The 20,203-nt window shown below is 42.0% G+C and overlaps 1 protein-coding gene and 1 long non-coding RNA gene across 2 annotated transcripts; both read left to right on the top strand.

The window, feature by feature from the left end:
- The first annotated feature begins 14,699 nt into the window (after positions 1–14,699).
- Positions 14,700–15,334, top strand: LOC143106563 (uncharacterized). The gene is made up of 3 exons (XR_012983700.1): positions 14,700–14,908; positions 15,007–15,063; positions 15,156–15,334. It is a non-coding gene; the product is annotated as an uncharacterized LOC143106563 (long non-coding RNA).
- A 151-nt stretch (positions 15,335–15,485) lies between these two features.
- On the top strand, positions 15,486–19,336 carry LOC143105851 (uncharacterized). The gene has a single exon (XM_076269976.1). The coding sequence runs from the start codon at positions 16,184–16,186 to the stop codon at positions 19,103–19,105; it is 2,922 nt and encodes a 973-aa protein (XP_076126091.1). The 5' UTR covers positions 15,486–16,183; the 3' UTR covers positions 19,106–19,336.
- Positions 19,337–20,203: the final 867 nt, after the last annotated feature.

Genomic DNA, 20,203 nt, shown 5'->3' on the forward strand with positions numbered 1-20,203 from the left:
CAAAACGCTAAATTAATGTAACGTTATTTAACCGTAAAATAATCCACGAAATGTCAAAAGATAGGGAATAATCTTAAACACATTTCCCTTTCTAACATAAAAACATCAGAAAACAATAAAAACACTTACAGAACTAAGCTGTATTTGGGTAATGGTGATGGTTTTATACAGTTAGCAGCTAGCATGTTCTGTAATATCTTCATTGAACTTTAACTTATTACAGATAGCCTACACTTTAGGAAATAAAGTGAAACTCACCAAAATACTATTGAAAGCACCACGAAATTGTCGCTTAGATGTGATAGAACAGACTCGGTTTGGTGATAGAAAAGACGTGAAAGGTGTTTAATAGTTCGGTGCTGTATGTTGTCCCATGATGAATGATTTTGCGTCTTTTCGTTTTTTTCCGTTAGGTGAACTTGCTCGCGTCTAACTCATACTAGCTCGTGGCTAGGAAGGCGTCTTAAAGGGGCAGTAACATTAATTTAAAAGTGGTGATCAAATAAAGTTGAAGGCTTTTGGTAACAAGTGTATTTATTAAGAAATGTCGTATATATTTATTACTATATATTAATTTGTATGTTAATTTAGTCTGTTTATTATTCTATTTTGAACCATTCAGTTGTGACCAAGCATGGAGATTACTTGGTCACACTTATCTGTGAGCTACAGGCATAAAAACAAGACCAATTTGTCAAACCCAGCTAGTTAGACACAATTGTTCTTTTATAGCTGCCCTCGCACACTTTTTCATTTCGCTGGATATTTTATTCAACTGTTTCTCAGCATAATGTATGTATGTGAACAGAAAGTAAGACACTTACCTTTTTTTTTCCTTTTCCAGGAACCGAACTGAAGATGCTGGGATCCACCATTTTAAAGACGACTTGAGGCAAAAGGACATCTTGACAACCCTCAGCTGCAACAGCAGAACCAGCCCCTCTGCGGCTTAAGGACAACGTCAGCTTGATAGAAAACTGGGGGCAGTTACCTTTGGGGTCTAGTGTTTCCCTGTCCCTTATATGCCTTGTGAATCACTGTTTTAAATCGGAGATGCTGACCACAGTCTTTGTTTGTTGTTTCCGATAGTATTTTGAAATAGCCTCTTATATAGTTCTGTTAATTGGGCAAAATGTCCTGCGTGAGAGTGTTCCTAGTCTACCTGTTCAAGTGGAAGCATTTGATGGGTTTACTTTCTTTCTATGTAGTGCTACTCTGTGTGCTACTTTGTGTGTTTTGTTGGAAGGTCTGTGGACAATTGTGTTTATAAGGCTTAGCTTGACCTAGGACCTTGGACCATGGCGAGTTTTAGGGTGTGCAAGTGAGTTTATGCTGTGTAGCCATCTTTTTTTGGTGGTCTTGGTCCTTTGTAAAATAGAAACTTTTTTTTATTTTGCCCTCTGTGTGGGGTTGTTGAGGTGCCAGTAGCTGTCCTCTGAAATGGAAAACAAAAACAAACAAAAAACCCTCACAACAGCATTGGTGTTTTGCAGAACTTGCATAGAATTTGTGACATGATTGACATAAAGGTTTTTAGCATGTATTCAACATTAGTCGGAGTACTAAAATTCAAGATCAATGACTGTTTTGAGGTGACTGAAACAAAGTACAATCAAGATTCCTGTTAGGGAAAAATAATCTTCATGGCCATTCTTCATGACATTGCAGTATGTTGTCATTTGTGCTCTCATCAGAGTATTATCATTGCAATTTTTCATACAGACACAATATTTTTTACTGTAATTTCTCTGTGTTTGATTACAAAATGAGTATTGTGGAGTTTTGGGGAGAAAAGACTGTTATTGTGGCCAGTAATTGGATAACAAGAGGGAGATCTAGACAGCATTAACATTAGGATTGGATTCTGATTAGCAGTCACTGTTTTAGCTACTCTCCACCTCAGCCGCTCCAAGGCCTTCATGCTCTGTACTGGTTGACTAATGCCTACCCTGCAATGTGGTTTGTTAGTACATCACTTCAATCTTTGAAACGCATGAATTTGACTTCAAATGTTGTTTTAATAGAAATAATTGTCGTGATTTATTTATGTGGTCCTTGTATATGCATTTAAAATAAATGCTTCATCAATTCAGTATTTGAATATATGTCATTGCTATTTTTTCAACTGGGTCAGAGTTTGTGGAACTGAGAATTGTTATGTAGTTCTGGATTAATCCTAGTTGAGCACAAATAGTTTCTGTGGGAATTGAGTCATCCCTAGGTAGTGAATAAACAATACAAACCAGTGGTTAATTTTTCAAAATAGTTTGACTTAGATGAAAAAATCTGTTATTTTATAGCATGTTAGCCTATGGGTTTTGCTTTGCTGTCTGAAGGTGAGCCCTTTATTGTCACTATAAAATGGAAATACAAATTCTAAACTAGAAATTGTCATACATATCCAGCATAGCATTCAAACCTAATCTTTGTGCTGGACATGGAAACAACCTTTAATACTCGTATGGTGTAATTCTGAACTTTGACGTATCACGGTAAGTAAATGACCACAACACTATGTCGCCGCAACATTACTTGCGTTACCAAGTGGCAAAGTTAGCAAAATTACCAAGCCACTACGTTGCGGCAACGTAATTTGTTTACTTAATGGCAACTTCCTGTAGGCAACGTTGTGGCAACGTAATTTGTTTACTTAATGGCAACTTCCTGTAGGCAACGTTGTGGCAACGTCACTTACACTACCAAGAGGCAACGTTATCAAAATTACCAAGCCACTACGTTGTGGCAACGTCATTTGTTTACTTAATGGCAACTTCCTGTAGGCAACGTTGTGGCAACGTAATTTGTTTACTTAATGGCAACTTCCTGTAGGCAACGTTGTGGCAACGTCACTTACACTACCAAGAGGCAACGTTATCAAAATTACCAAGCCACTACGTTGTGGCAACGTCATTTGTTTACTTAATGGCAACTTCCTGTAGGCAACGTTGTGGCAATGTTGCCACAACGTTGCCAGAAAGTAATGTCGCCATGACCAAATGGCAACTTATAGGCAACGTTGCCATTTGGTCGTGTGTTAGCTGGGTACTAATAGCAATACAAATCTGTCAGTTGTTAGTTTTTTTTTTTTTTTCTTGCTACATTTCTGAGAAACTTGCCATGTTTAAACCTTTATACAATAAGCTGCAAAATAGTTTTGTCTGCTTTGTTTATTCCAGGTCCATTATAGGGAAGTTTATCCAGGTACATCACAGGGAAGTTGGTCCAGGTCCATCACAGTTAAGCTAGTTCAGATCCATCACAGGGAAGTTGGTCAAGGTCCATCACAAGGAAGTTGGTCCAGGTCCATCACAGTGAAGCTGGTCCAGGCCCATCACAGAGAAGTTGATTCATGTCCATCACAGGGAAGTTTGTCCAGGTCCATCATAAAGAAGTTGACCCAGGTCCATCACAGTGAAGCTGGTCTAGGTCCATCACAGTGAACCTGGTCCAGGTCCATCACAGTGAAGTTGGTCCAGGTCCATCACAGGGAAGCTGGCCCAGGTCCATCATAAGAAATACCAGTCTGCACACACTCTGCTCTGGTCTGGACCCAAATGGATGGTCAAGAGCCTTGTGCAATGGCAGCAATGTCTGCTACACAAGCGACACTTCACTGTTTCAGTTTAATTTTCTCCTCATTCATTTGTTTATACTGTAATTTAAGGGGGTGGGACATGGAACAGCAGTTTAAGAAAGATGTTTAGAAGGGGATTGACTTTTACCATGTTAAGCTATGGAGACTGATGGAGTGTGGGTCTTTAAGGGCACTTATTTGGAAAAATATATTGAAATATATTTTAAGTGTCAAATTGTTTTTTTCCTGTCAATTTTGAATATTTACATATATTTCAAAATATATTGTGAAAATATATTTCAAATATTTATTTGTGTATGGGGAACATTATATTAATGGAAACACTTACTGTTACAGCTATAAAAATGGCAGAATCATCGATATGCATGATATTTCCATTCCATAACCGAGAGGTGGGCTACACGCTTCACAATGACGGCAAATAGTTGTTAACGTTATGTGGTTTGTCCTTCACACAACGCAGATTTTTGCGGCAAGACATGTATGCTGCTTGACTTGGTTCCACTTGGTACTTCCAAAAGGTTTTATTAGATAGATTGGTGCTGGGTAATAAGTCTTAGTGAACGTCTGATAACAACTCTTTGCCGTCATTGTAAAGCGTGTAGCCCACCTCAAACATGGGACAGGGACAGTTCTGTTGGTTAAAAAAAAAATGTTTTCTGCTGTTGACCTGTTCATCAACACTGTCATGTGGCTCACACTGTCCACTCACTTCCCCCTTTTGATGGACATTACTAGGCAAGCTTCAAAGTGCCTCATAAACAAACCACAGTATATCAGTTTCTAAATCTGTAGTCAGCAAGTCCCCAAATAATGTATGCAAGACCAGCCACTGTTTCCAAATAGGAAATGTGACTCAACTGTACAACGGTTCAAAGATTACTCAAAAAGTTAAAGGCTATATTGGGTAAAGTTATACTGATGTCCCTGACTTTATAGCGATAACTGTTCTTTTGTGACACATCATGTTACAATAAATTGTGAATGCTATTCTATGTTGTCAAAGTCATTCCAGACAATGATAATGTACCCAAACTCTTTTGCAACCAATAAATATGATTCTCTGAGATTGTAAAATAATTATATCTGGCTTGGTGACACCTATACAGGTAAATTCAGATAAATCTCTTAGAAAAGTGTATGGCTCCATTCTCTAGCAACTTGTAAAGAGACTTTGTGCACAATCCCAGATGCATGACAAAAGCAAGCAAAAGTTTTTAGGAAAAAGTCCACACACTTCTTGGTATTTTCTTTTCTTGATTTTATTTTCTCATAGTTTGGCAAGAATTACACTATGACCTTGATTGGTCTTCCTCAAATTCACTGCAAACACAGGCATTGCACATGGTCTAAATCACCTGGCCTATAGGGGGGAGCCAGCTCAGTGACACATTAACCCTTACAGGTACAGTATGGCAGGACAGCTTGTGGCGTGAATAAATGCCAAACAAATGCAGATTTGAAAAAAATATAGAGTTCATTCACTAGACTTTCTGTTCACAGTCCATATTACAAGTTCATATTACAGAAAAGGTCTGATCATGAAATCTTCATTGAGCCCTCTTGGGGCCAAAGTTCACTGGTGGTAGATCTAAAAAGCCTCTCTTTTTAAAAGCTGACTGTTTTTTGACTGTTCTATCCCTATGAACCTCAGAGCTGAGAGTGGGTGTTTGTTAAAATTAACAGCCAGGAGACTCTTATCATCATTGTTTCTGATGTTGCTTCTGTGTTCACATCCTTGTCTTCAGAGCCCTGCATGTTTTTCCTACATATGCTTTCCCACAGGGACATTTGATCAAATATACCTAATTAGTAGTGCTGCATGTGATTTTTCCTTTAACCCATAGTTCTTTTCCTGTTATAGGGTGATTGAAGGAGTGACATTTGTGTGTGAACTTGTCCTGTGCACAGTGTCCACATGGATCATTTCCATCTGGAAATATTGCGGTGTTGGTGCAGGTGGGCAGTCTGTTTTCATAGTCTCTGAAAATAGAAAATAAAATATATACAAAAAACATATCTTTAAAAAATATATATTGACAAATATGACAAAAATATATATTTTTGACACTTAAAATATAATTCAATATATTTTTACAAATAAGTGCTCTTACCGACCGACACTTGTCATAACGTCAGTCTCCATAGCTTAACATGGCAAAAGTCAATCCCCTACTTGAACTGCTGTTTCATGTCCCACCCCCTTAAATTATAGTATAAACAGATTAATGAGGAGAAAATTAAATTGAGACTACGTTTACACGAAGCAGGGTATTTTCCTAAACGAATATCTGGCCATCTACGTTTGCAAATAAAACTGCATTTACACGAGACCGTTTATTTTTAAAATGTGTTTACACGAACCCGTGTACATACATGCCGTCATGAGCACGCCAAACCACAGTGGCAGTCTAACGATAAGCTCAAGCTCACATTAACCAATCAGAACCCTGAAAAGTCGCACGTGAGAACATGTAAATGTAAACATTGGTCGCACATTTGGTGTACTTCGTATACTGTGACGTTGGCTGCCCAAAACTCCGTTTACCACAGTTTAGAACCAAACACATAAACAGAGTTTTCCAAAAAAAACCACTTCTCCGTTTGCGTCTAAATGAAAGGCTCAAACGTAGGGAAATGTCTTCGTTAATAAAAATACACATGCTCGTGTAAACGGGGTCTGAAACAGTGATGTATCTCGCGTGTAGCAGACGTTGCTGCCATTGCACAAGGCTGTTGACCATTCATTTAGGTCCAGACCAGAGCAGAGTGTGTGCAGACTGCAGGTCCATTCTTATGATAGACATGGGCCAGCTTCCCTGTGATGAACCTGGACCAACTTTCTTATGATGAGCCTGGACCAACTTCCCTGCGATGGACCTGAACCAGCTTCACTCTGATGGACCTGGACCAACTTCCCTGTGATGGACCTGGACCAGCTTTACTGTGATGGACTTGGACCAACTTCCTTATGATGGACCTGAACCAGCTTCACTGTGATGGACCTGGACCAACTTCCTTGTGATGGACCTGGACTAGCTTCACTGTGATGGACCTGGAAAAACTTCCCTATAATGGACCTGGAATAAACAAAGCAGACAAAAATATTATGCAGCTTATTGTATAAAGGTTTAAACATGGCAAGTTTCTCAGAATTGTAGCAAGAAAAAAAAACAGTCTAACAACAACTGGCAGATTTGTATTGCCTATTAGCAAGCTATTTTTTGTATTTTATCTAGCCTAGCAGGTAACATTAGCACAAATTACCATGGCAACACAATTGTTTAATTAGCTTCAAAGCTATTTCAACTATAGAGTGTCCCAGTGACGCCACTTCCGTTTGCCTCCATGGGACCTATCTTTCAAAAAATTTTGAACGCCAGTCTATGGCGAAAAAGAAATTATTTTCTGGTCCCGGTTGACTTGTGCCTTGAATTACCCATATGATGTTTGTCAATTTTAAAGACAATTTTTCATGTAAAGACATTTGCAGTTTGTTTCGTAACTATTGAATTACAACATTGTGAAAGATCGTAATTCCAACGACTACAAACCCATCAGTCGCGCTAGTGACGTTAGCTCATTCACAGCCACACTAGATTGTACAAGCATACCAGCAACAGGTCTTAATTGGGCTTTCCTTGCCGATGAAAATACCATGAGTCAGAGGATTAAACACATCAGGTAAGTTGTATTCGTCCATAGACTGTACATTAGATACTGTTAAGTGACATAGCAGGCAGCAAGATGCAACCGTTAACTAGCATAACAGCTAATGTTATCGTTTCATTACGTTGGTGACGTACATCGTTCGAGACGAGAGATGTAGTCGACTGAGCGGATTCGCACAAAACCAACATAACTTTTGAAGTCTATCGAACAACAGTACTTTCTTGACGTGAAAAATTATCTTTTAAATTCACACACATCATATGTGAAATTCGTGGCACAATTCAAACTGGACCAAAAAATAATTGTTATCTCTCCATTAACTCCCGTTCATATTTTTTTGAAAGATAGGTCCCTTGTAGCGGAAGAAAAACGGAAGTCACTGGGACACTCTATTGGATCCCTTCTTGGTAATAGGCTAAAGCAGTTACTTTTGTTTGTTGTACATTTTCCAGGAGTGACATCACCGTGTTGGTCCAGGATGGCGATGTTGGTCCAGGATTAACATTGTACAGACGGTGCTGGACCAACATTCTAAAGCCGGTCCTGGACCAACATTTTAAAGACAACATTGTAAAGCCGGTCCTGGACCAACACTGTAATGACGATCCTGGACAAACATGGCAATGAGGGTCCTGGACCAACATTGTAAAGACGGTCCTGGATCAACATTGCAATGACGGTCCTGGAGAAACTACGGTCCTGGACCAACGTTGTAATGATGGTCCTGGACAAACATGACAATGTGGGTCCTGGACCAACATTCTAAAGGCGGTCCTGGAACAACATTGTAGTGATGGTCCTGGACAAACATGACAATGTGGGTCCTGGACCAACATTGTAATGATGGTCCTGGACAAACATGACAATGTGGATCCTGGACCAACATTGTAAAAGACGGTCCTGGAACAACATTCTAATGGCGGTCCTGGACCAACATGACAAACGTCGCTCCAGGACCATGTACAAACAAAAGCGACTGCTTTAGCCTATTACCAAGCTACATTAGTAGTCCAAAAGTGTGCTCCTTAGCCAGTGAACTAACATTACACTGGCTTGGCACTTCACATACAGTAGTTGCATGCTGCACCTACCTATTAGCAAGCTAATTTGGTAGCATAAAAGTATGTTCCTTAGCCTAGCCTCTAACATTTGCAAGAATAACAGCGGCACCAAGATTGCTAAATGAGCTTCAAAGCTACTTCAACTACTGTATCCATTCGAAATAAGTTATTTAAAAGATGCATAGCCACTGAATTACCTATTAGGAAGCTAATGTATTACAGTAAATGCATGGTCCCTAGCCTGGCAGCTAACATTAGACAAACATAGAACCAAGTCAGCTAAAAACGAAAATAAAATAAAATCTAAGGTGCATATGTTCAGATGTTTTATTTTACAACTATTTTACACACAAATATTAGGGATGTGACGCTCGAAGCTGACGTTTCGAAAGAGTGTCGAGCTTCCAAAACGCCCATGTCACGTGACCATGGCTAAGTGAGGCTTCGTGGTGTTTCAATTTGGTTGGACAGGTGGCAGCACACTTACCGCGCAAGCCAATTACCCGAGTAAACACCTGTTTGATCTAAATTACAAAGTCCCAGAATGCTTAAAAGTCATTCAAACACATCCTATCTTTGTGGGTTTTTTGTGAGGAGAGAGATTTTGAGAGATATAGCGACATATAGCGATTGATAGTGCATTCTTGTGATTGATAGGTTAGTGATATAGATTAATTGACAGGCTAGAGATCGACAGTGAGCGATAGTTTAGATAGTCTAGTGACCCTTTGAAATACTGGCAGGAGAGGAGAGTGGTTTATCCAAACCAAGTGTGATGGCAAAAAAATATTTGTGCATGCCAGCAACAAGTGTGCCTTGTGAAAGAATTTTTTCCAAGGCTGGGGAGGTTTATTCAAAAACAAGAAACAGATTAAATGCCAAGACGGCAGAACAAGTTATTCCTAAATAAAAATGTATGTTGACATACAAAAAATGTTTATTATTTTTCCCATGTTGAACCTGATTAGTCTAACCTGCTTCATTCATGTATCCTTTATTTCCCTACAACATATTCCCAAAAAAAACCCTGGGCCATAAGCATAGCCTACATTTTAAAATCATTGTAGCATTTTCCTCCAGCATATTCCAAAGGATAATGTACTATGAAACTGAAATAACAAAACATTTGTAACTGGCAGATATAAAAATGTTCTAGTTAATGAAGGCATAGTCTGAACGTTTTAAGCACAAGCAGGGAGTCACACCTGCCGCTCCGGCCGAATGCAAGTGTGTTAACCACTGAACCACGTGGCTGTGGACGTAATCTTGTGTTCCGTGTTGGCTATTTATATTCTTCGTCTGAAGCAGTTGTGCTTCACGGTCAAAATGTGATGTTAGCAAAACTGGCCACTAGATGTCACCATGGAGTTACGTGTGTCGAATTGTTTCGAAGCCTCGACACAATTCCGGCGCAATTGCTTCGAACGTTTCGTTGTTTCACAAAGCCTCGTTCTGCCCATCCCTAACAAATATGCAAGGACCTACCTGTATTGAGATACCGCACTGTCTAAGGAAACCCCATTCATTTTTGAAGCTGATCAGACTCAAAGGGAACTTTGAAACAATTCCATATTGTAGCCTATTTTCTCGCAATGATAGCGAAAGTGAAACGTAGTGTCCTTTTATTTGAATTTGTGCGTGCCTGTGTCATTCATTTCTTTCACATGTCTTACAACATAAATAATGCATTTATATGCTAGTAGTAATGTCAGAAATGAACCGGTTTATAAGCCTCTTAGAAATGGTTGTTGCATCTTGCATGTTACATTTAGATGCGCGCTCAATCGCGCATCCATGCAGGCAAAACGTATCACTCAAATGTGGCGACGGCACAAAAGTTGAAAAAACTTTTACAATGGCGGTGATAGCCTACAGTTAATGTGAATCGCGGACAATAACCAAAGAAAGGAATTTCCACCTCCATTCACCAAATAAAGGCTGTCTTTCTACATGTTAACACAAAACGTAATTTCTGTCAGAAACCAGCCTATAATGCATAGGGTAACTTGAGGTGAGTCAGACAGAAGAGGGACCTGACTTATTAGGCTAGTCTATCTTGAATCCCATCCCGTTCAAACTACCTTAAAATTGTGTGATTAGCCGCCAGAATAATAAAATCAAAATCCAAAATATGATTGGGCTATAGGTCCAAACCTATGAGTAAGCATTCAGTGTAATATAGAGGTTATCAAAGATACTCTAGTTTGTATTTTTTTTTTTTAAATATACATTTTGGAGACAAATGGAGTCATACCACAGGTCTAAATCCAGGGATGGATTATTGAATGGACCTACTGGGCCCAAGAGCTCAGGGGGCCCTGAAGCCTAAGACTGTGTGAAGTTGCTTCTCCGCCCTTCTCTTCTATTTCCACAAAACTCACAAGTCGTCATAATATAAAGGGTCATTTTATTTAAGTCTTCTGGGGAAGTATGCCCCCGGGCCCCCCTATCTTAACTGGGGAGGGTTTTTTTGCATCTATGCCCCAGGGGTTCATAATCCATCCGTGCCTATGTCCGTCAAAAGTTTGGTATATCCTAATTGACTGACTTAACTAATGACTTGTTTGTGATTTTAATAATATTTTTGCATGGCAGGAAATGTATTGAAATTCTGTTATTGATTTCATACCGCACCACAGATTTGGTGCCCCCCAATGTTGACCTCATGGCTACGGCCTTGATGACATCACAAGGCTCTGATTGGTTAAAGAGTTGTTGGTCCAGGACCGTCTTTAGAATGTTGGTCCAGGAACAACTATTACTTGAACAAATCACGGTAGTGAGGGCGTTTTTTGCAGGGTAGGCCTAGCCCAGGCTGCTCAAATGTGGTTCGATCCCCGTTTGATTTAAGGTATTGTTTTAGATCGTATCTGTTTTTGTTTTCTAACTTCATCATTAACCCCACAGTTTCAACTAAACTCTCAGAATGGTCAAAAATCGAGAGTTTTTATAAGAAGAAAGTGATTTAGAGAACACTTCATGTGGTCTCCCATCCAGTAATTGACCAAGGGCATGACTGCTTAGCTTTTAACAAAAATTATCCAAAAATTATTCAGTGGAAATGCATGGATTCAGTTGCTTCCAGTAGCAGCAACTGGAATCCATGCATTTTTACGGAATTATTTTTGGAATCTGATCCCTTATCATACTTGTTCGTTCGTACTCGTCGCTCGACTTATCGTGACTAAATTCAAGATGGCGTCGAACGGTAAAATTCCTTAAGGTACTGTCTGTATAAATCGTCTTGTAAATAAACTACCAGTGCTTTTTCAAAGTTCTCTATGTCTCGTTTTAAATGTCAAGGCCCTCGGAAGTCTACTAATGAAGTATGGAGCTACTTTGAGCCTCGTAAATGGTGTAAAACAGTGATTTATTTGCATGGCTTGGCCGATGCCCGAGGCACCACAACGAAACACTGTGTTGGTAGCATTGCCTAACTAGTGCCAGATTTCTGAGTGCAGGGGACAAGCCGAGGTGAGCTATGAGACATACATTCACACTCGGTATCATGTTTCAACACACTTTAGGTCAAAATCACACCGGAATTATCCTTTAAATACTCACAAACTAATTAAAACAAATGAAGAACAGGTGTGCCTACAAAATGGCGGGAAATCAAACAAAGATAGGACATACGTGGGTGGAGTCAGAAGCACATGGCCATCAAAAACAAACTGAAAGCACATTACACCACCACATGAAATCCAAAATATAAACAAAAAGCACAATGTTTGGCCCTATTTTTGCGATGCAAAACCTGGCGCAAAACAGATTATTATCCCGACGCAAAGTTTATTCCTATTGTAGTCTCAGATTTTTTGCCATGTGCTTTACTTTTTTTAAAGGGGACATATTATGCAAATTTCACTTTTTGCATCCTTTTGTACCTCCATTTGGGTCTCTACTGCTCCTAACAACACTCCACGCGTGCAAAAAAGCCATCCATGCGTTTTCTGTGAGTCAGTTGAACGATTTTGGTGTCAGGAATCATAGGCTTCTATGAGCCATTTTCTGGCTCCCTTAAAGGGTTGGTTCAGGATTTTGGCCTGCCACTAAAAACAGTCTTACCCACTCCAAAGTACACCCGAGGCAAATAAATTATAACGCCAGCACTTATCGATGTAAATGTCTATATTGATGAACGTTATTCTATCCTTACATTTCAACGATCGCATTACATTTTGAGGGACTAGTTTCTTAGCAGCGGCGGAATTATACTTGCTCCGGTTAGTAGTACTGCGCCGAAAAGTAAACAGTAAAGCGCACTCCAATGGGGATACCTAGTAGTAGCCTTGGTAATAGCAGTCCGCCGCTGAGTTGCAAAATAACTACTAACAACTTCAGGGACCAAAGTATAACTATTGCAATGCGATGCAAGGGTAGTTGTATTTCTTACACTATTCTATCAACACAGACATTTACATCGATTGTCTGGAATTTGCCTCAGGTGTACTTTGGAGTGGGTAAGACTGTCTTTAGTGGCAGCTAGCACATACCGTTGACTTGCGCTAGCCTAGCACCTGCGAACTCTGCAATTAGAAGGACTGGATGAAACGTGTTGAAAACGGTCTCCACTGATAAATATCACACTTGCTTACTTGGAAATGAGGTCTTATGTCCAAAATCCTGAACCACCCCTTTAACCTGACATAAGGGAATTTGCATAGAACCACCCTGGCGCCACCCCTCACCTCTCAACCCCCATATAGCCCCACCCACCCAATTAGTTGAAGATCCGCCATTAGTTTGCTGGTTTAAGGAGCACGGATACTAAGCGCAATGACTACAAGCAAGAGCAAGTCACAAATGAAGTGCTGTGTTGTTGGCTGCACAGAACAACACAAATCCTTGCACTTTCTCCCAGCCAAAGACGACAGAAGAACCTAGTGGCTCCACTTCATTTTCGATGGCCATGTTCCAGCAACAGTCGGCAAAAATGTTGTGGTGTGTGCGAACCACTTCAAGGCAGACTGCTTTGAAAACTTAGGACAGTACACTGCAGGATTAGCCATCAAACTTCGTTTGACAGAGGGATCTGTACCTACTGTTCGTGGCAAGTCACAAGATGAGACATGTAAGTACTTTCAAATAATGACTTTTGTGTTTCTATCGCAGTTAAGCATGAACTAACGTTAGGCTGTTCGTGTTCTGCCATTTAGCACAAGCTAACGCAAACATTAGGCTAACTTTAGCCCTGCATCTGCTTGGAGTGAGCATTTCCTCCATTCCAAATTGCAAATGCAGCACACAGCCGATCGCGTCATATTTGACAATCCCAGTCAATAATATCTGAAAGTAATGATTGTTAAAATGTTGTCTAGAAGCTAGACCTCCATTAAATATTGTCATGTTATTCACAATGGAGGCCACCGACAGCTAAAAGCCCTTAGTATAAGCTAATGTTAGCGATTGTAGCCTCACTTTATAACGTTATTCAGTGTTTGCACATTTCCCCTATAGCTCTATTTCAGTTAAGATGCAGGGTTTGTCACAATTTGTAGTCGTTTTGTCCTTACTGATGATGAGCTAGATATGGTCATGTTATCTACAATGAAGGTGGCCAGTAAAAGCTCTTAGTCTAGGCTAATGTTTGCTGTTGTAAATAAAGAGAGATATATTACCGACATAGTGCAAGAAGTTGTAGGCTCAGTTTTTTAGCTCAAAGTAAACGTGCATTTCCTGTACTCTAGAATTCATGTACAAGGGTTTGTCACAATTGGTACTCATGGTGAAACAATATGACTGATGAGTGTATGCTCTGATTAGATGAAATTCTGATAAGATGAAATTCAAGACCTCAAGAAGCTATACGTTTTATCAGTCTTTAGGCTTTGTAGCTGCTGAATGCAAGCTTTTTGTCAGAATTTGAGCATAAATTGTTGTACTGTACCCATGCAATGTATCAAAATGTTACTCATCTCTCTGCTCTCATCCCTCTTCTCTTTCCTCCTACAGGCTTGCACTTCACAGTTTCCGGCAACAAGAGAAATTGGTTGTCAAACAGATCACCCAGAGATTCTGAAACGTACTGTTGGTACACAGCTCTCTCTGCGGACTCTTCAGCCTCACAGGTTAAGCCTCTAGCTGTTACCTCAGTAACTTTTTGTCATTTGTTTGTACCCAATAAAACATATCTGTTCAAGGTATCCAGGCTAAGACTGTGGTGTTGGCACGTCCACTGTTCCCCTCACTGCCCCGCCGCCTTTTTTAACGTCAACACCTATAAAGAGACCTCGTCTGGAGGAGGTGGAGGAGGAGGGAGAACTAGATCTTGAGGGCAGCCCTTCAATGGTGGCTTCTCAAGGGCTGGATGCCACTTATGATCCGGCTGACTCTGTTAAATCTGATCCGGCTGACTCTGATATTTCGTGAGTAACTCCGATGTCATAATGTGTGAGTTTTCATGTGTTATGTACCATCACTTGTTGCGTTTTATTTCTTTATTTATTCAGTCGGCATGCGCGCACCTATATTGAACCTGCCATTGTCACCAAATGGAAGGCCTCTCAGGATGACATGCTGCTCCGCCTTAGTAGGGAAAATGCCATAATTGGTGGCGACATGAGGGCTGACTCTCCAGGTATTTGAATATGTGAAGCACAACAATTACTATGTAATGACGTGCCTTAGGTTACTTTTTACTATATAAACTATATTACTATGTAAATGTTTTCAAAGGCCACTCCGCGAAATTTGGTAGCTACACCGTGATGGACCTGAAAACAGTTGGTCCAGGTGAGTGGGAATGAATTATACTGTAAGAAGCTTTTATTTGCCCATGTGGCACCTGCTACGTATAGACACATGCATCTGATTTGTTTTCATAGAGCAACGAGGTAGGCGGTAGCTACCACATGGAGAAGGAGGGCCTGAAGAGAAGCCTTGCATTGTTGAACGGGCGCAAGGTGACCCTTGACTGTATAGTGACAGACCGACACCCGCAGATACAAAAGTTCCTGAGGGAAGCTGGCATCAACCAGTACTATGACGTCTGGCACATGGAAAAAGGTGTTTTATTATTATTATTATTATTATTATTATTATTATTATTATTATTATTATTTGTGATTAACATATATGAATGTGTTGGTCCCTCCATCCTCCCTGTATTCTCAGCTCATCTCTTATCTCTCAGGCTCAGCACCTCTCAGGTAATCAGACAACAACTGCAGTGAGTTGGGAGAGAGAAAGGAAGAACACATAGGCTACTACTGGCAAATCCTCTCCAATTGTTTACAATTGGACTCTGGGCGTTTGGAAACAGCTGAGGGAGGAGGCTACTTGAAACTGCGAGTTTCGGTCGGTGTGAGCGAGCGGACTTTCAGTTGACAGTAATTAACACCCTTTTGAACAATCTAAGCTGTGCGAACGTCAGAGGGCGGGATCAGACGTGACTAGCTCCTTATAATATCGGAGCACCTCTCAGGTAATCAGACAACAACTGCAGTGAGTTGGGAGAGAGAAAGGAAGAACACATAGGCTACTACTGGCAAATCCTCTCCAATTGTTTACAATTGGACTCTGGGCGTTTGGAAACAGCTGAGGGAGGAGGCTACTTGAAACTGCGAGTTTCGGTCGGTGTGAGCGAGCGGACTTTCAGTTGACAGTAATTAACACCCTTTTGAACAATCTAAGCTGTGCGAACGTCAGAGGGCGGTCTACGCTGATTCATCATTAGTGAGACGCGAGGACAGCTGCAGGCAATTCCTGTCAGCATAACAATAGAGGCTGTTGCTGAAGCGTCAGCGTAAGCGTCAGCCCTCGTTTCAGCCGTCCTCGTTTAAGACGGACGCGGTCAAGACAAGCAAGTTTACCTGTGCAAGTTCACCGAGCACAGGCGCCGACAAAGGCAAAAATGTGCCATTCCACCATATCTGTTATCACCGGCCATCGCAGAAAACGGCATCATGCCAAAAGGGGCAGAAATCGCCTTAACCTACAGCAACTTAAACGGTCCTCACCTACAGAAACCTCTTTCTCCATGGGCTTGTGGAACTGTCAATCCGCAGTCAACAAAACGGACTTCATAGCTGGCTATGCCAACCATCTTTCGTTGGAACTCCTTGCTCTCACTGAGACTTGGATCAAACCAGAGAACACAGCCACCCCGGCTGCACTCTCCACTAACCTTACACTATCCCACACCCCTCGTCCATCTGGACGAGGAGGTGGGACGGGCCTGCTGATCTCCAACAAATGGAAATTCACCCCGCTACTGCCTTCAAACAAATATGTCTCATTCGAATTCCATGCCATCACAGTGATCGCCCCAGCAAAACTCTACGTGCTGGTCATCTACCGCCCTCCAGGCCAACTAGGCGACTTTTTGGATGAACTTGACACTCTGCTGTCCTCCATCCCTGAGCATGACTGTCCGCTTCTTCTTCTCGGCGATATCAACATCCACTTAGATGCCCCAGGCTCAGCGGACTTTCTGGCCCTGATCCACTCCTTTGACCTCAAACTGGTTCAAAGCCCACCGACACACAAAGCTGGCAAAGAGCTTGACTTGATCTTCACTCGGAACTGCAGCACAGACACCCTCACGGTGACACCTCTCCATCTTTCTGACCACTTCTTCATCCGGTTCAACGTCAGCCTGACAGAACAGCCTCCGGCTCCTCAGCCGATGGTCACGTTCCGCCGCAACATCCGGAACCTGTCTCCAACGCACTTTTCCTCTGTGGTTGCCTCCGGTCTACCTCCACTCAACACCTTCTCCTCTCTGGAGGTTAATGAGGCCACAGACTCGCTCTGCTCCACACTGAGCTCGTGTCTAGACGAGCTGTGCCCTCTTACCACAAGGCCAGCTCGATCCAAACACTCTCATCCATGGCTAAATGATACCCTCCGATCGCAGCGCACCAGACTCAGAGCCGCGGAGAGGAAATGGCACAAATCCAAACTAACTGATGACCTCAAAAACTACCAGACACTCCTGGCCTCCTTCTCAGCCAGCATCACTGCTGCTAAGACGGCTTTCTACAATGACAAAATCAACAGTGCTACAGACACTCGAAAACTTTTTTCAACCTTCAAATCGCTACTCAACCCTCAGATGCCTTCTCCTCCATCCAGCCTTACTGCAGACACCCTCGCCTCATTTTTTACAAACAAAGTGGCGGCAATCAGCAGTCAATTCTCTACATGCCCACTCAACGCATCGGACTCAGATACCGCACTCCTACAACCTCTAGGGACTGCTAGATCATCTTTCTCAGCATTCACGCCTCTCTCTGAGAATGAAGTATCTAGACTCCTGACATGCAGCCGTCCTACCACATGCTCGCTGGACCCTATACCTACGAGCCTACTTCAGTCCATCAGCCCGACCATCGCACCAGCTATCACACACGTGATCAATGCCTCGCTAACCTCCGGCACATTTCCAACAGCGTTCAAAACGGCCCGGGTAACACCGTTACTTAAGAAAGCTTCTCTCAACCCTGCTCAAGTCGAGAACTACCGCCCTGTCTCACTCCTGCCTTTCTTATCCAAAGGCATTGAACGAGCAGTCTCCAAACAGGTCTCTGACTTCCTTTCACAGAACAACCTTCTGGATCCAAATCAGTCTGGGTTCAAAAGCGGCCACTCTACCGAAACGGCTCTGCTGTCTGTAACAGAAGCCTTAAAAGAAGCCAGGGCGACCGCTCGGTCATCAGTACTCATTCTGCTTGACTTATCGGCTGCCTTTGACACGGTTAATCACCGTATCCTTCTCTCTATACTCGCTAACATGGGAATCTCCGGTTCTGCTCTCTCCTGGTTTGAATCCTACCTCACAGGACGCTCGTTTAACGTATCATGGCTTGGTCAGCTATCTGCACCTCATCATCTCACCACAGGGGTCCCCCAGGGCTCAGTACTGGGCCCCCTTCTCTTTGCTATCTACACCACCTCCTTGGGACAGATTATCCGTTCGCATGGCTTCTCATACCACTGCTATGCAGACGACACACAGCTCTATCTGTCCTTTCCACCTGATGACCCCTTGGTTTCAGCACGGATCTCGGATTGCCTCTCAGACATAGCTACATGGATGAAGGCACACCACCTCCAGCTGAACCTCTCAAAGACTGAACTGCTGGTCCTCCCAGCTAAACCTACCATACACCACGACATCAACATCAAATTTGACTCTCTGTCTGTTTCACCTACCAGGACTGCAAGAAATCTAGGAGTTGTTCTCGACAACCAACTAAACTTCTCAGATCATGTTGCCTCAGTCGCCCGGTCATGCCGTTTCGCACTCTACAATATACGGAAAATCAGGACTTACTTAAATCAAGATGCCACCCAACTTCTGGTTCAGGCAATAGTCATCTCACGACTCGACTACTGCAACGCCCTCCTGACAGGTCTCCCAGCCTGCGCAGTGAAACCACTTCAGATGATCCAGAACGCGGCGGCGCGCCTGGTCTACAACCAACCCAAGAGGGCACATGTTACCCCGCTACTCATCCAGCTACATTGGCTACCTATGGCGGCCCGCATCAAATTCAAGGCTCTAACGCTTGCCTACAAAGTAGTCTCCGGTTCTGCTCCCACCTACTTGAATGCCTTCATACAGACATACGCTACCTCCAGACCGCTGCGCTCCTCAGACGAACGACGTCTAGCTCTACCTCCGGTACGCTCAGGCCAATCCAAACTTTTCTCATCTGTTGTTCCTCGCTGGTGGAACACACTGCCAGCTCCTACTAGGGCAGGGACATCCCTCTCCATTTTCAAAAAACTCCTGAAGACCCAGCTCTTTAGAGAACATCTCCTCTCATAGCAACTCTTACAACAAGTCTTGCTGATCCTAGCACTCACCAGCCGTCTTAAACTGACACGTAACTGTTAAAAACAGCACTCACTGATGCACTTATTCTTACTGTACTCTAATGTTTTTTAAATTGTCCTAATATTGTTGAGAATTGCTCTAAACTTAAACTGTTTACCATGTTGTTAGTCGCTTTGGCTAAAAATGCGTCAGCCAAATGTAATGTAATGTAATGTAATGTAATGTAATCTCTGGCCAAGAACCAAGGCATTTTAAACATGCAATAGTCCACCCCCTCCTAAAAAAGACAAAACTTGAAAACACTGGCCTGAATAATTGCGAAATAGCATTTTCTTTCTAGAATTATAGAAAAAGCTGCCTTTCAACTACTTCAATCTTTCTATCTGACAATTAGATATTAGACCTGCGGCATGTTATAGTTATGATCTGAAAGAGTTGAGGATCAAAAGTGAAAATGTTTTTTGAATTCCAGGACTTTCAAAACAGCTGGAGAAGATCAGCAAAATAAAAGACTGCCAGAAGCTGAAGAAGTGGATGCGGGCCATAAGAAATCACATTTACTGGACTGTGGCAACATCTGCGTCAGGACCAGAGAGGGTGGCAAAATGGACCTCCATCCTCAACCATGTCCGGGACGTCCACACCCACGAGGACTCCAATTTCCCAGCCTGTCTGCATCCAGTTCGCAAATTCCGCGACAAGAACAAATGGCTGACAACAGGTATCTTTTGTTATGTATAGGAAATCACTTCAAACACATTGTACAAGTCCTTTATAGTTGACAATCAGAACTAGTGTATTGGAAGTCAGTCATATGGATTCAACTAATTTGGTTATATTGGCCCATTGCAACTGTTGGCATATCATTGTTTTGTGATAGAACAACAATGTTTTTTGTCTGTTGTAGGAACTCCCCCACCACCAGACCTCATCATTAGAGTCATTTCACAGTGTGATATTGCAATTTGCTCCAAAAAATGTGGTGTTTCCTTTCCTTGGGATGCTTTGCAGGTAACGGGAACTTAGATTGCACAGATGGTAATGATACATATTATGTGCATGCCATTATTTTCATGTTTGGTTTTCTCT

Source organism: Alosa pseudoharengus, unplaced genomic scaffold (genome assembly GCF_046254945.1).
Source record: "Alosa pseudoharengus isolate Yale_2024_CS ecotype anadromous, Long Island Sound unplaced genomic scaffold, YU_APseudo_1.1 YU_APseudo_1.1_scf_6, whole genome shotgun sequence".
NCBI classification, from domain to species: domain Eukaryota; kingdom Metazoa; phylum Chordata; class Actinopteri; order Clupeiformes; family Clupeidae; genus Alosa; species Alosa pseudoharengus.